The 14,924-nt window shown below is 42.8% G+C and overlaps 1 protein-coding gene across 5 annotated transcripts in view; it reads left to right on the forward strand.

Annotated features, from left to right (window-relative positions):
• YIPF1 (Yip1 domain family member 1) overlaps positions 1-14,924 on the forward strand; it is a 39,781-nt gene that overhangs the window by 742 nt on the left and 24,115 nt on the right. For 3 of the 5 annotated variants that reach the window (XR_748979.2, XR_748981.2, XM_010372336.2), the window contains 4 exons: positions 119-198; positions 6,521-6,684; positions 11,734-11,814; positions 12,043-12,130. Coding sequence is in view for 1 of the 5 variants with exons in the window: in XM_010372336.2 (XP_010370638.2) it covers positions 168-198; positions 6,521-6,684; positions 11,734-11,814; positions 12,043-12,130 (364 nt within the window). In the remaining 4 variants the exon portion in view is untranslated. The remainder of the gene's footprint in view (positions 1-118; positions 199-6,520; positions 6,685-11,733; positions 11,815-12,042; positions 12,131-14,924) is intronic. The other 2 variants (XR_748982.2, XR_748985.2) reach the window with 1 other exon arrangement.

The following is a 14,924-nucleotide window of genomic DNA, read 5'->3' on the forward strand; positions in this document are numbered from 1 at the left end:
CACTGAAAAGGGAGGCAAGGTAAAGTGATAACATTTCTAATATTGAAATGAGATTTGTTTGCAGATACTTTATACTGTTATCCTATTACGTTTACCTGTTTTTTTTTTTTTCTTTTAGACCCCTGCAAATTTTCTTCCTCACAACTGGGAGAAGATTCACTGGCCGAATGGCAGCAGTAGATGACTTGCAATTTGAAGGTATATCAGTTGGGTGTCCACCTTTATATTCATGATTACTATTTCCACAGTTACAGCAAGTACTTTCATTGCTATACTGCCTCACACGTTGAAGGATATTATTTCAAACATCTTGGTGGCTGTTGGCCACATCCAGGTATTTTCCGTTTGTCCACACCAGCTGTTTTTGTTTTTTTGCCAGATAACCCTTCAGATTGGTAACAAGTATCATAAATTTAGTATAGTGACTACAGAAAATGTTTATACAGTTCCTGCTTTAGTTCAGAAAACATTTATTGAGCACTTACTTTGTGCTTAGAACCGTACTAGATACTGGAGATAAAAAGATGAAGAAGTTTATCCACTGGTGGAGTAGATAAAAATGTAAAAAGAGAAGCGGGGCACGGTGGCTCAAGCCTGTAATCCCAGCACTTTGGGAGGCCGAGGCGGGCGGATCACGAGGTCAGGAGATTGAGACCATCCTGGCTAACATGGTGAAACCCCGTCTCTACTAAAAAATACAAAAAACTAGCTGGGCGAGGTGGCAGGCGCCTGTAGTCCCAGCTACTCTGGAGGCTGAGGCAGGAGAATGGCGTAAACCCGGGAGGTGGAGCTTGCAGTAAGCCAAGATCCAGCCACTGCACTCCAGCCCGGGTGACAGAGCGAGACTCCGTCTCAAAAAAAAAAAAAAAAAAGTAAAAAGATCATTAGGATGAAATGTGATCAGATCATTCCCTCATTGAATCAGTAAATATCTCCTGATTGTGACCAGGAACCGGGCAATTGTTCTAGTTATCAGAGATAGAAGAGTGAACAAAGTAGTCAGTTTCCTTCCTTGTGAAGCTCTCAGTCTAATGAGGGGGACATTTATTTATTAAATGATCATTTAAATATATATCTACAAACTATGAAAGTGCTAGAGGAAAAGTTCAAGGAATTATTAGAACTCATAACCCAGAGCCTGACTTAGGCTGGGTATTGATGGACACTTTGTTTGTTTGTTTGTTTTGACGGAGTCTTGCTCTGTCGCCCAGGCTGGAGTGCAGTGGCGTGATCTCGGCTCCCTGCAACCTCTGCCTCCCGGGTTCAAACGATTCTCCTGCCTCAGCCTTCTGAGTAGCTGGGACTACAGGTGCCCACCACCACACTCGGCTAATTTTTGTATGTTTAGTAGAGACGGGGCTTCACCATATTGGCCAGGCTGGTCTCGAACTCCTGACTTTGTGATCCACCTGCCTTGGCCTCCCAAAGTGCTGGGATTACAGGCGTGAGCCACCACACCTGGCCCACTTACTTGTTTTATTAACACCTTACCTAGCACTTACTATATGTCAGGCACTGTTCTAAATGCTTTACAGATAACTCAATCCTTATATCAACTTTATGAAATAGTTACTTTATTCCCCTGTTTTATTAATGAGGAGACTGAGGCACAGAAAAATAATTTGCCTAATAGTCACACAGTTAGTAAGGGATAAAAATCAGGATTTGAACCCATCCAGTCTGGTGTCACAGCTTATGCTGTCTCTGTTATCTAAGGAAGAGATACACTGTTTAAAAATAAATCTGTTTCATTTGCAAATACTAGAAATCCACCTCAATTTGAAAATACTGTCAACTCCATCTTCAAAATTAATCTAGCATCTGACCACCTCCGCCACTACTCTCACCATGCTCAAGGTCACTGTCACCTTTTGTCTGAATTATAGCCCTTACCTTCCTTCTGGTCTTTCTGCTTCCTCCCTTACCCCTCTACAGTCTGTACTTTGCAGCCAGAGTAGTCCTTCTAAAACTCAACCAGATCATGTCATTGTTTCAGAACCTTCCAGTAGCTCCCATCTCACTAGAAGAAAAAGCCAGGCAATGTGCAGTGGCTCACACCTGTAAACCCAGCACTTTGGAAGGCCGAGGAGGGCAGATCACCTGAGGTCAGGAGTTCAAGACCAGCCTGGCCAACGTGGTGAAACCCTGTCTTTACTAAAAATACAGAAATTAGCCAGGCTTGGTGGTGCACGCCTGTAGTCCCAGCTACTCTGGAGGCGGAGGCAGGAGAATTGCTCAAACCCAGAGGTTGCAGTGAACCGAGAATGCACCACTGCGCTCCAGCCTGGGTGACAGAGCGAGACTCCATCTCAAACACAAACAAACAAACAAACAAACAAACAAACAAAACCCAAAAAAGCCAGAGCCTTTACTGTGGCTTAGGAGGCCCCTACATGATGCAGCCTCCATGCCTCTTATTTCATCTCCTACTGCTCTCATCCTTTCTCTCTCTGCCCAAGCTGCATGGGCTGTCATAGTTCTTCCTATGCACCAAGTACATTCACAGCTTGGGACATTTGTGCCATCTTTCTGTGTGGAACATTCTCCCTTCAGATAGCCTTATGACTTGCTCCCTTGCTCTGTTCGAATCTCTCCTCATTAGAGAGGCCCTCCTCAGCCATCCTAAGAGTGCAGTGCAAGAAAGTTCAAGCATAGACATTGGCCCTTGCAAAAGTCCCTGTGGAGTGAGGAAGTTTAATTTTTTTCCTAAAGGATTGGGAGAACACCTGTGTTCCAGATCACAGATGGTTGGGGAAGCTGACACAAGGTGATGCTTAGTAGGAGGCAGGTGACAAATCACCTAGGGCTTTATCAACTGTGTTACGGACTTGGGTCCTTAGAAAAGCACACAGGATGCTGGGGGTGGGGTGGGGAGGGGTGGGTCATGGAAGGCTTCTCTGGTGAGGAACGATAGTGTTGGATGAAAAAGTAGAGGTCAGAAGCCTTCAGGTGAGAGACATTGTTTCAGGAAAGGAGCAGAGGCTAAAACTAGCTTAGGATATGCCAGGATGTAAAAGCAGAGAATGTTGGTGGCAGAAATAAGACACATACCAGTTTTATGCTCAAGGAGCTGAGATGGACAAGAATAACCAACACAGAGCAGACTGTGAAGAGTTGTCACGTTAGGAGTGCACGCAACCCACACTCCAGTCAAACTATGCCATCACTGTCCCTCCATCATGGGGCACACTTTCCATCTTCTGGGTCTTGCTCATCCCCTTCCCTTTGCATGAGATGTCATCCCCAGTGCCTCTGGCCATCCTTCTCATATGGTATCTTCTCCAAGAAACTTTTCCTGATCCCAACAACTAGAGGAGTTACTGTCCTCCTTGGAGCCTTTTTACCCTTTGTACTTGTAAAGTGGTACTGTCTGTTCCTCCTTTTGGCATTCCTTCCCCCTGGTAAACTACTGCTTTTGAAAAATTTTTTAATTTTCGTGGGTACGTAGTAGGTATATATACTTACAGGGTACACTCATGTATTTTGATACAGGCATGTAATGTGTAGTAATCACATCAGGGTAAACAGGGTGTCCATCCCTTCAAGCATTTATCCATTTTATCCTTTGTATTACAAACAATCCAATTATACTCTTCTTCTTTTTTTTTTTTTTTTTTTTTTTTTTTTTGAGTCTCGCTCTGTCTTCCAGGCTGGAGTGCAGTGACACGATCTTGGCTCATTGCATCCTTCACCTCCCAGTTTAAGTGATTCTCATGCCACAACCTCCCGAGTAGCTGAGATTACAGGTGCCCACCACCATGCCTGGCTACTTTTTATGTTTTTAGTAGAGATGGGGTTTTACCATGTTGGCCAGGCTGATCTCGAACTCCTGACTTCAAGTGATCTGCTCGCCTCAGCCTCCCAAAGTGCTGGGATTATAGGCATGAGCCACTGCGTCCAGCCCAGTTATCTTTTCTGTTTTTTTCTTTCTTTTCTTTTCTTCTTTTCTTTTCTTTTCTTTTCTTTTCTTTTCTTTTCTTTTCTTTTCTTTTCTTTGTGAGGCGGAGTCTCACTCTGTTGCCAGGCTGGAGTGCAGTGGCATGATCTCGGCTCACTGCAACCTCGGTTTCCTAGGTTCAAGCAATTCTTCTGCCTCAGCCTCCCAAGTAGCTGGGACTACAGGTGTGCGCCACCATGCCCAGCTTCAGTTATATTTTTCTAGTTATTTTAACTACTGCTTTTTGACTGTGAGACTTAAGTATATCCTCATTGGTCTAATTCCCTCCAGCAAAGTTGTGACTGTCTTTTTAAATGTCATTGCCCTGTACAATCAATAAGAGGTACCTGTAATGATAGTTATTATTTCATCATCCTCAAAATCTCTTTGTGGGGTAGGTATTATCTATGTTTTATAATTGAAGAAGTAGAGACTCAGAGCCATGGAGTAATTTGCTCAAGGTCATGGAGCTACTGAGTAGTAAGAGTCTTACCTTGAACAAAGAACCATCTCACTCCAGAACCTCATGTTGCTTAAACTACCCAGAGGCTTCAGTAATTGTTACATATTAGCTCCCCAGTTAATTTCAGTCAGAGAAGTTCAGAGAACTTTAGTGTCCTCCATAAAATTGCTCATATAGTTGAGAGGCAATAAGAGTGAACTCAGTTGTCCTACTACCAGGACTGGTGCCCTGCTTGTAGTGTTACAATGGTGCCCTGCTGGCACTCTTCCTTTGGCCTTCAAAGGTTCAGAGCTGCCCTGAATTTTATTCAAGAGCAGCTGAAATAAAGTATGTTAGGATATTCAGAGACAGGAAGTCTCAATCACTGCTGGTGGACATAAATAGGGAAGGTTCTTTTGGAAAGCAGTTTAGTAACGTGGTTCAGGAGCCTTGAAAATGGTTTGCACCCTGTTGACCTAGTGATCACACTGAGAGGTGTTCATCTTAAGGCTGCCCCCCAAAAAGCTTTTTCTTCACAGACACTCCTTTTGTATTTGTAATAAAATCTTCATTGAGGGCCGGGCGCGGTGGCTCAAGCCTGTAATCTCAGCACTTTGGGAGGCCGAGGCGGGCGGATCACAAGGTCAGGAGATCGAGACCATCCTGGCTAACACGGTGAAAGCCCGTCTCTACTAAAAAATACAAAAAACTAGCCAGGCGAGGTGGCGGGCGCCTGTAGTCCCAGCTACTCGGGAGGCTGAGGCAGGAGAATGGCGTAAACCCGGGAGGCGGAGCTTGCAGTGAGCTGAGATCTGGCCACTGCACTTCAGCTGGGGTGGCAGAGCGAGACTCCGTCTCAAAAAAAAAAAAAAAAATTCTTCATTGATGGAATATTATGCAGTCACATAAGTGATCATTTTAAAAGACTGTTATAATATGAAAAATCATTTTTGTGTATAATCCCTAATTATACACAATATTGACAAAGGATGCAAAATTAATTATAGTATATTCTAGATCAGTACTTGGCACATTGGGGGCATGCAGTAAATATTTGTTGAATAAATGAATGATCATCAGTGGCATGAATCTCACTATGTGAAGAAGAGGAAATATACTAAAATGTTAATAGTGTTTGCCTTTATGTGGTGGAACTAAGAGTGTTTTTTTGTTTTTTGTTTTTTTGAGACAAAATCTTACTCTGTTGCCCAGGCTGGAGTACAGTGGCATGATCACGGCTCTCTGCAGCCTTTACCTCTGGGGCTCGAGCAGTCCTCTTGCCTTGGCCTTCCAAAGTGCTGGGATTACAGACATGAGCCACCATGCCTGGCCTAAGAGTGATTTTTATCCTGTGATTTCTATTTTCTTTTTTCCTTTTTTTTTTGAGACGTAGTCTCTCTCTGTCACACAGGCTGGAGTGCAGCTGTGGTGCGATCCCGGCTCACTGCAACCTTTGCCTCCCGGGTTCAAGTGATTCTCCTATCTCAGCTTCCAGAGTAGCTGGGATTACAAGGCATGTGCCACCACAGCCAGCTAATTTTTGTATTTTTAGTAGAGACAGCATTTCATCATGTTGGCCAGGCTGGTCTTGAACTCCTGACCTCAGATGATCTGCCTGCCTCAACCTCCCAAAGTGCTGGGATTACAGGCATGAGTCACTGTGCCCTGCTGATTCCACTTTCATTTTTGTTCCCATATTTTCTGTAGTGATTATGTAGACTTACTGGAAAAAATAACTTTCATTAATATTTTTTGGACTTGAATCAAGAGAAGTTTAGGACTTAGGTTATATTCCTAATTCTCCCAAAAGTATTCAAAATAAATGTTATTCTACCCATGATACAGATGAAAACACTGAGGTTTAGAGAGGTTTAGTTACTTACTTAGGCTTGTTTATTTAGTAAGTGGCTAGCTGAGCCAGGACCAAAATCTAGGTCTGACTCCAAATTCTGTTGTCTTCATAATCATTTTTCTGTCAGATTGATTTCCCAATGAGATTTTTTTTTTCAGAGCCTTTGCCCTTTGTATCAGGTAGGGTCTATAGCAAAGCTGAGGTTGTGACAGCTTGTCTTTAAATTCAAAATACAGCATTTCTAGTGTGGGTAAGGTTTCTGAGGCCCTTGTGCTCTAATTGATTTCAGAATTTGGCAATGTAGCCACTTCTCTGGCAGCAAACCCAGATGCCACCACAATAAACATTGAGGATCCTGGTGAAACCCCAAAACATCAGCCAGGACCCCCAAGAGGCTCAGGAAGAGAAGAAGATGATGAGTTACTGGGAAATGATGACTCTGACAAAACTGAGGTTTGAACTTGTCTTTGAGATCTTTTTTAAACAATTTTTAAAACTTGTTTATGTGCTTATTCACTGTCTACTGTGTGCCAGGTACAGTGTCAGGCAGTGACAGCTCAGAGGTAAATGACACATGGCCTCTTCCTTGGTGGGGGAAACAGGCAAGCAGACCGTTATTATTTGTAAGTACACTGGTGGAGGGGAACACTGGGTTAGTGAGCAGAGAGCCTAGCTTATGGAATGCGGGACTCCCATGCTCAATATTTTCTAATATTGGAGTAGGAAAGAACCTTCATGGCCCCCTGTTTTAGCATCTCTCCCAAGATATTCCTGGCTGTGTAGGAAAGATAACACTTGGAGCCAGGCGTGGTGTGGCTTATGCCTATAATCCCAGCATTTTGGGAGGCTGAGGCGGGCAGATCACTTGAGCCCAGGAGTTAGAGACCAGCCTGGGCAACATGGTGAAACTCCTCTACAAAAAATACAAAATATTAGCCGAGCATGGTGGTGCACACCTGTAGTCCCAGCTACTCGGGAAGCTAAGGTGGAAGGATTGCTTGAGCTTGGGAAGTGGAGGTTTCAGTGAGCTGAGATTGCACCACTACACTCCAGCCTGGGCAACAGAGTGAGACCCTGCTCTGGAAAAAAAAGAAAGATTGAAAACCCTTGCTTGAATACCTCCAGGAATGGGCTGCTGTTTACCACCATGTAAGGCAGTTGCTGCCATTGTCTACTTTAATTGTGAAAATGTTGTTCTTTATTTTAATTTTTTTTCTTCAACTTTTAAGTTCAGGGGTCATGTGCAGGAGGTACAGGTTTGTTACATAGGTAAACATGTGCCACAGTGGTTTGCTGCACAGATCACCCCATCACCTAGGTATTAAGCCCGGCATCCATTAGCTATTCTTCCTGATGCTCTCCCTCCCTTGTGTCCATGTGTTCTCACCATTCAGCTCCCACTTATAAGTGAGAAGATGTGGTATTTGGTTTTCTGTTCCTGTGTTAGTTTGCTAAGGATAATGGCTTCCAACTCCATCCATGTCTCTGCAAAGGACATTATCTCATTCCTTTTTATGGCTGCATAGTATTCCATGGTTGTATTTATACACACACACACACACACACACACACACACATATACATATATATATATCATATTTTTTTATCCAGTCTATCATTGATAGCCTTTTAGGTTGATTCCGTATCTTTGCTATTGTAAATAGTGCTGCAGTGAGCGTATTATGTGCATGTATCTTTATAATGGAATGATTTATATTCCTTTGGGTATGTACCCAGTAATGGGATTGCTGGGTCAAATAGTATTTCTGCCTCTAGGTCTTCGAGGAATTGCCACCCTGTCTTCCACAATGGTTGAACTAATTTACACTCCCACCAACAGTGTAAAGCATTCCCTTTTCTCCGCAACTTCATCAGCATCTTGTTGTTTCTTGACTTTTTAATAATCACCATTCTGACTGGCATGATATGGTGTCTCATTGTGGTTTTGATTTGCATTTCTCAAATCAAGATATTGAGCTTTCTTTCGTATGTTTTTGGCCACATGTATGTCTTTTGAGAAGTGTTTGTTCATGTCCCTTGCCCACTTTTTAATGGAGTTGTTTTTTTCTTGTAAATTTGCTTAAGTACCTTGTAGACTCTGGATATTAGACCCTTGTTAGATGGATAGATTGCAAAAATTTTCTCCCATTCTGTAGGTTGTCTGTTCTCCCTGAAGATAGTTTCTTTTGCTGTGCAGAAGCTCTTTAATTGGATCCCATTTGTCAATTTTTGCTTTTGTTGCAATTGCTTTTGGTGTTTTCTTCATGAAATCTTTGGCCATGCCTATGTCCTGATTGGTATTCCCTAGATTTTCTTTTCTTTCTTTTTTTTTGAGATGGAGTCTTGCTCTGTCGCCCTAACTGGAGTGCAGTGGTGTGATCTCGGCTCATGCAACCTCCGCCTCCTGGGTTCAAGTGATTCTCCTGCCTCAGCCTCCCGAGCAGCTGGGGCTACAGGCGCGCACCACCACACCCAACTAATTTTTGTATTTTTAGTAGCGATGAGGTTTCACTATATTGGCCAGACTGGTCTCGAACTCCTGACCTTGTGATCCACCGATCTTGGCCTCCCAAAGGGCTGGGATTACAGGCGTGAGCCACCATACCCAGCCGGTATTCCCTAGATTTTCTTCCAGGGTTTTTTTAGTTTTGGGTTTTACATTTAAGTCTTTAATCCACCTTGAGTTAATTTTTGCATATCATAAAAGGAAAGGGTCCAGTTTCAATTTTCTGCATATGGCTAGCCAGTTCTCTCAGCACTATTTATTGAATAAGGAATCCTTTCCCCATTGCTTGTTTTTGTCAGGTTTGTCGAAGATCAGATGGTTATAGGCGTGCATTCTTATTTCTGAGTTCTCTATTCTGTTCCCTTGGTCTATGTGTCTGTTCTTGTACTAGTACCATGCTGTTTTGGTTACTGTAGCCTTGTAGTTTAAAGTCAGGTAGCGTGATGCCTCCAGCTTTGTTCTTTCTGCTTAGCATTGTCTTGACTATTTGGGATCTCTTTTTCTTCCATATGAATTTTAAAATAGTTTTTTTCTAAGTCTGTGAAGAATGTCAATGGTACTTCAGTGGGAGTGGCATTGAATCTATAAATTACTTTGGGCAGTATGCCATTTGCACAATATTGATTCTTCCTAACTATGAGCATGGAATGTTTTCTCATTTGTTTGTGTTCTCTCTTATTTCTTTGAGCAGTGGTTTATAGTTCTCTTTGAAGAGGTCTTTTACTTCCCTTGTTAGCTATATTCCTAGGTATTTTATTCTTTTTGTAGCAGTTCATTCATACAAAAGAATGAGAGTTCATTCATAATTTGGCCCTCTGCTTGCCTGTTGTCGGTGTATAGGAATACTAGCAATTTTTGCACATTGATTTTGTATCCTGATACTTTGCTGAAGTTGCTTATCAGCTTAAGAAGCTTTGGGGCTGAGACCATGGGGTTTTTTAGATATAGGAACATGTCGTCTTGCAAACAAAGCTGATTTGACTTACTCTCTTCCTATTTGAATACCCTTTATTTCTTTCTTTTACCTAATTGCCCTGGCCAGAACTTCTTTTTTTTTTTTTTTTTTTTTTTTTTTTTTTTTTTTTTGAGGCGGAGTCTTGCTCTGTCACCCAGGCTGGAGTGCAGTGGCCGGATCTCAGCTCACTGCAAGCTCCGCCTCCTGGGTTCCCGCCATTCTCCTGCCTCAGCCTCCCAAGTAGCTGGGACTACAGGCGCCTGCCACCTCGCCCGGCTAGTTTTCTGTATTTTTAGTAGAGACGGGGTTTCACTGTGTTCACCAGGATGGTCTCGATCTCCTGACCTTGTGATCCGCCCGTCTCGGCCTCCCAAAGTGCTGGGATTACAGGCTTGAGCCACCGCGCCCGGCCTTTTTTTTTTTTTTTTTTTTTGAGACGGAGTCTTGCTCTGCCGCCCAGGCTGGAGTGCTGTGGCCGGCTCTCAGCTCACTGCAAGCTCCGCCTCCCGGGTTCACGCCATTCCCCTGTCTCAGCCTCCCGAACAGCTGGGACTACAGGCGCCCGCCTCGTCGCCCGGCTAGTTTTTTTGTATTTTTTAGTAGAGACGGGGTTTCAGCGTATTAGCCAGGTTGGTCTCGATCTCCTGACCTCGTGATCCGCCCGTCTCGGCCTCCCAAAGTGCTGGGATTACAGGCTTGAGCCACCGCGCCCGGCCCAGAACTTCTAATATTATTGAATAGGAGTGATAAGAGAGGGCATCCATGTCTTGTGCTGGTTTTCAAGGAGAATGCTTTCCTTGGTGGGGGGGGGGATGGGTATTCCTTTGTCTCCGTGCTGCTCCTTGGTGAGCCATCGCCCTACCCTGCTTTTCTTCATTCTCCATGGGTCGAGCTACTTGCCTAGTCAGTCCCAGTGCAAGAACCTGGATATTTCAGTTGAAGCTGCTAGATTCATTCAACGCTTTCACTCCTCTCTGTGAGTACTGCGGACCACAGCTGCTTCTAATCGGCCATCTATTTTCCTTTATAATGAACAAAGAATATCTGCCTATAGCACCTGCCCTTGTCCTGCAAAGCAGCTCAGTGTTCACCTGTACTTTTTGCTGTATGAATTCCCTTCATACAGCAAAAAGATGACAGGCACAATTCCTGGCATTGGGCCTGCATTCTGCCACCAAAGAGCTGTGGCGTTGGGATAGGTGTGGCCCTCCTCGCGTGCCTCTTCTCAGTTGGAATTTGTGTGTGTGTGTGTGTCAGAGTAGTAATATTTTTAGTACTTTAGAGTGAGTCAATATATCAGATTTTTGAGAATTCAGGTGGCAATAGTAGGGAGGATTGTGGATGGATTGGGGAGGAAGAGATATTTACACTGCTGGGTGCAGTGGCTTATGCTTGTAATCACAGTGCTTTGGGAGGCTGAGGCGGGAGGATCACTTGAGCCCAAGAGTTTGAGACCAGCCCGGGCAAAATAATGAGACTCTGTCTCTACAAAAATTAAAAAATCAGCTGGGCATAGTGGTGCATGCGTGTAGTCCCAGCTCCTTGGGAGGCTGAGGTGGGAAGATTGCTTGAGCCCAAGGGTTCAAGGCTGCAGTGAGCTATGATTGCGCCACTGCACGCCAGCTTGGGAAACAGAGTGAGATGCCGTCTAAAAAAAAAAGCGAAAAGATATTTACACTGACTGCCTTCTGTATGTGTTGTATGCATGTATATGTATTTATTATTGTACATAATTCTATATACTATTGAATCTAGATAAGGGAACTAAGCCTGACAGGAGTCTAGCGATTTGCCAAAGCTCCTCTCAGTGGCGGGGGGCAGGATTTGAACCCTTTTAGTGTGACTTCAAAACCAATGCTTGTTTTTCGAATCAGGCTGGGAGTTGTGAATTGGCTATTTCAGAGTTGGTTACTGAATGCAGAAGAGCCTATTGTTTCAAATGTTTTGATTTTCTATTAGATCAGATCCCTCCTGCACCCCCACGCAGCTGGAATTAAGAAATTGCTTATGTGTTCATTATGTTTTATTTTATTTCTGACAGTTACTTGCTGGACAGAAGAAAAGCTCGCCCTTCTGGACATTTGAATACTACCAAACATTCTTTGATGTGGACACCTACCAGGTTTGGAAACCAATTTCACCTTCGCTTTTACGTGTAATAGAGACTTGTTTCTTTAATGGTTGAACAACCAAATAATGTGAAAGCCTTCATGTACTGGAAATGGTAAAGGGTTATTAGCATTTGAAAATACTATCATAAAAGCTCTAATGACTGAGTTTCAGTTTTGTAGTAGTTGAATTTATTAAACTTAAAAAACTTCAGTAGAATTACTGCTATGTTGTTTTCCAGGTCTTTGACAGAATTAAAGGATCTCTTTTGCCAATACCCGGGAAAAACTTTGTGAGGTTATATATCCGCAGCAATCCAGATCTCTATGGTATGTGTAGTACTGATTTGTTTACCATATTTCAGTTGACTTGGGTGAGTGTGAGGGTTGCCTGGAAACGTGGAGAACTGCACTATTGGTGGGGCATGCCATGTTTTATTTGACTCTTCTGAACTTCAGTAGCAACTCTTGGAAATAATTTTGGAGAAATACAATTATGTGTTATATTAGTGCCATGTCATCATTACAAGTACTAGTATATCTTTCAAAGGTCTTTAAATGGGGCTGGGTGCGGTGGCTCATGCCTATAATGCCAGCACTTTGAAAGCCTGAGATGGGAGGATCACCAGAGACTAAGAGTTTGAGACCAGTCTGGGCAACATAGCGAGACCCTGTCTCTACTACAGGCTGGGTTGGCACAGTGGCTAGTGGCTCCTGCCTATAATCCCAACACTTTGGGAGGCCGAGGCAGCAGGATTGCTTGAGCCCAGTAGTTTGAGACCAGCCTGGGCAACATAAGGAGACCCTGTCTCTACTAAAAAATAAAAATAAAAATAATTTTTAAAAAAATTCTTCAAATGACATTACAACTTGGGACAAATTTAGTCACTTTGACTAAGTGGAGGTTGGATCATTTGATGTTGGAGGAGAAGGTATTCTCACACTTTTTCATTGATATGCTGAGTTCCAGCTTTGCCCTCAGATGAGCTGGCTCCTTTTAGGATTTGGTCACCAGCAGTGGAAGTCTGAAACAGGATTGGGCCAGGGATGGTTGTCATCCCTGACCTTAATGCTGTCTGAGAAAAACTCAGAGGTCCACCCAGTACTCCTGAGGAAAAGGCCCCAGCAGTGGCCTGTGTTTGAGGGGAGAAGAGAGTGCTGTCCATGTGCCAGGTGCTATACCAGAGACTGTGTGTGTACTTGATCATATCTCATTCTTGCAACAACCCTTGCAAAGTATCCCCACTTTTCAAATGAGGAAGCCGATGCTCAGTGAGGATCATTGATATATATGCTCAATCCGAAATGATAAATAGTAAAGCAGTCATATATGTTGATTTTAAGTATGGACTCTAGGGAGCCTGGTGTGAAAACCATTGCATTGGCCCGTGCTTTTCATCTGAGGGTTGTCAAGCGGGTGTCTCTGTCTGTCTCATTCATTGTTACTTGTAGCCTGAGAACATCCTGAGGGGCAGGCTCTGTGTGTCAGTGTCTTTAGTGCCTGGCAGAGGCCTTGGCACACAGCAGGTGCTTAAACAATTTTTAGCACCTTATTTTATGCTAGGCCCTGTGCTAGAGGCTGAGGATTTAAAGATAAGGCCATAGTCCCCAGCCCCAATGAGGAAGAAGAGAGAACACTAACATCTGTTGAATACCTTATAAGTGCCAAGCGTGGAGATAAGCACTATTTTAGTATTTTATGCTATTTTATTTCCCATACTCTAAAGTGGCCTTATCTTACAAAAGAGAAAACTGAGGTTAAGGAGATAAACTTGCTCGTAGTTACAGAGTTAGCAATAATAATGGCAAACACACATATAGTGCTTATTATGTGCCAGACAGTATTATTAGGGCAGTACTTATATTAACTCATTTAATCCTTATGACAGATCCAACTTTATGAGGCAGATACTATTATTATGCCCATTTTATAGATGAGGACACTGAGTCACACAGAGGTCCAGTAACTTGCCTAAGATGATACAGCTAATAAGTGCTGGGCTCAATTTTCAAATCAACACTGTAGCTCATAATCCATTTTTTCATCACTGTGCTATGCTGCCTCTCATGAGAAACCCAAGGCTTGAATCCAAGGCTTGCTTCTTTTCTGTGACACTAGTAGCCTCATTAGCTCATAGACATGGTTAAAAGAAGAAGGTACAATATAGGTGAAGTGTTTGACAGCAGAGAGGATTAGGTTTTGTTGTGGGTGGAGGTTAGAGGAAGGCAGTTAAGAAAAAGATGACAATTTACAGAATGTAAGGAAAAGATTGATAACTTTGACTACATTTCAACTAAAATTTAAAATTTCTACATAACAAAATAAACCATAAACAAAGTAAAAAAATAAACCACAGACCAGGAGACATACTTCCAATGCATATAACTAACAAACAGTGAGAAATAAGAATATATGTCAAACTCCCACAAATTACAAGAATAATAACAAGCAACTCTGGGGAAAAAATGGCCAATAAATATATGAAAAGATGCTTAGCCCTCCCTGCAACCAGGGAAATAAAAAGTAAAATAAGATTATTTATGCTCATCATTTTAGTAAACATATACAATTTGGCTTGTCTTCATTTATTCATTCAATTCATTCAACAAACATTGAGCTTTTACTGTTCTAAGTACTGGAGATACAGCAGTGAAAAGAGATAAAAATCTCTACCCTTAGGCAATTTGTAATTTACTGAGCTTAACAATAAGCAAAGAAAAGTAAAATATATAGTTTTCTAGTAATGAATGCTTAGGTGAAAATTTAAGAGCAGAGAGAGAAGGACATGAAGTGTTTGTATAAATGTGTGAATTTGAAAATTTAAAAGGGTGAATTTTGAGTAATGACCTGAAGTAATTGGGAGTGATTTACGTAGATAGATCTAAGGGAAGAGCACTTGTAACAGAAGGATCAGCAAGTGCAAAGGCCCTGAGGCAAGAGCTTGCCAGTATGTTCAAAGAACAGCAAGAGGCTACTGGGACTGGATGAGAGTGAACATGGGGACCTAGAAGGAGATGAAGTGAGAGAGACTGTGGAGGGGCAGGTAAGGTCTCATAAGTCACAGTGAGGACTCTGGCATTTGCTTGAATGCAAAGCCATTGGACGGTTTGGACAGAGGAGTAA

This window comes from Rhinopithecus roxellana, chromosome 12, assembly GCF_007565055.1.
Source record: "Rhinopithecus roxellana isolate Shanxi Qingling chromosome 12, ASM756505v1, whole genome shotgun sequence".
NCBI classification, from domain to species: Eukaryota; Metazoa; Chordata; class Mammalia; order Primates; family Cercopithecidae; genus Rhinopithecus; species Rhinopithecus roxellana.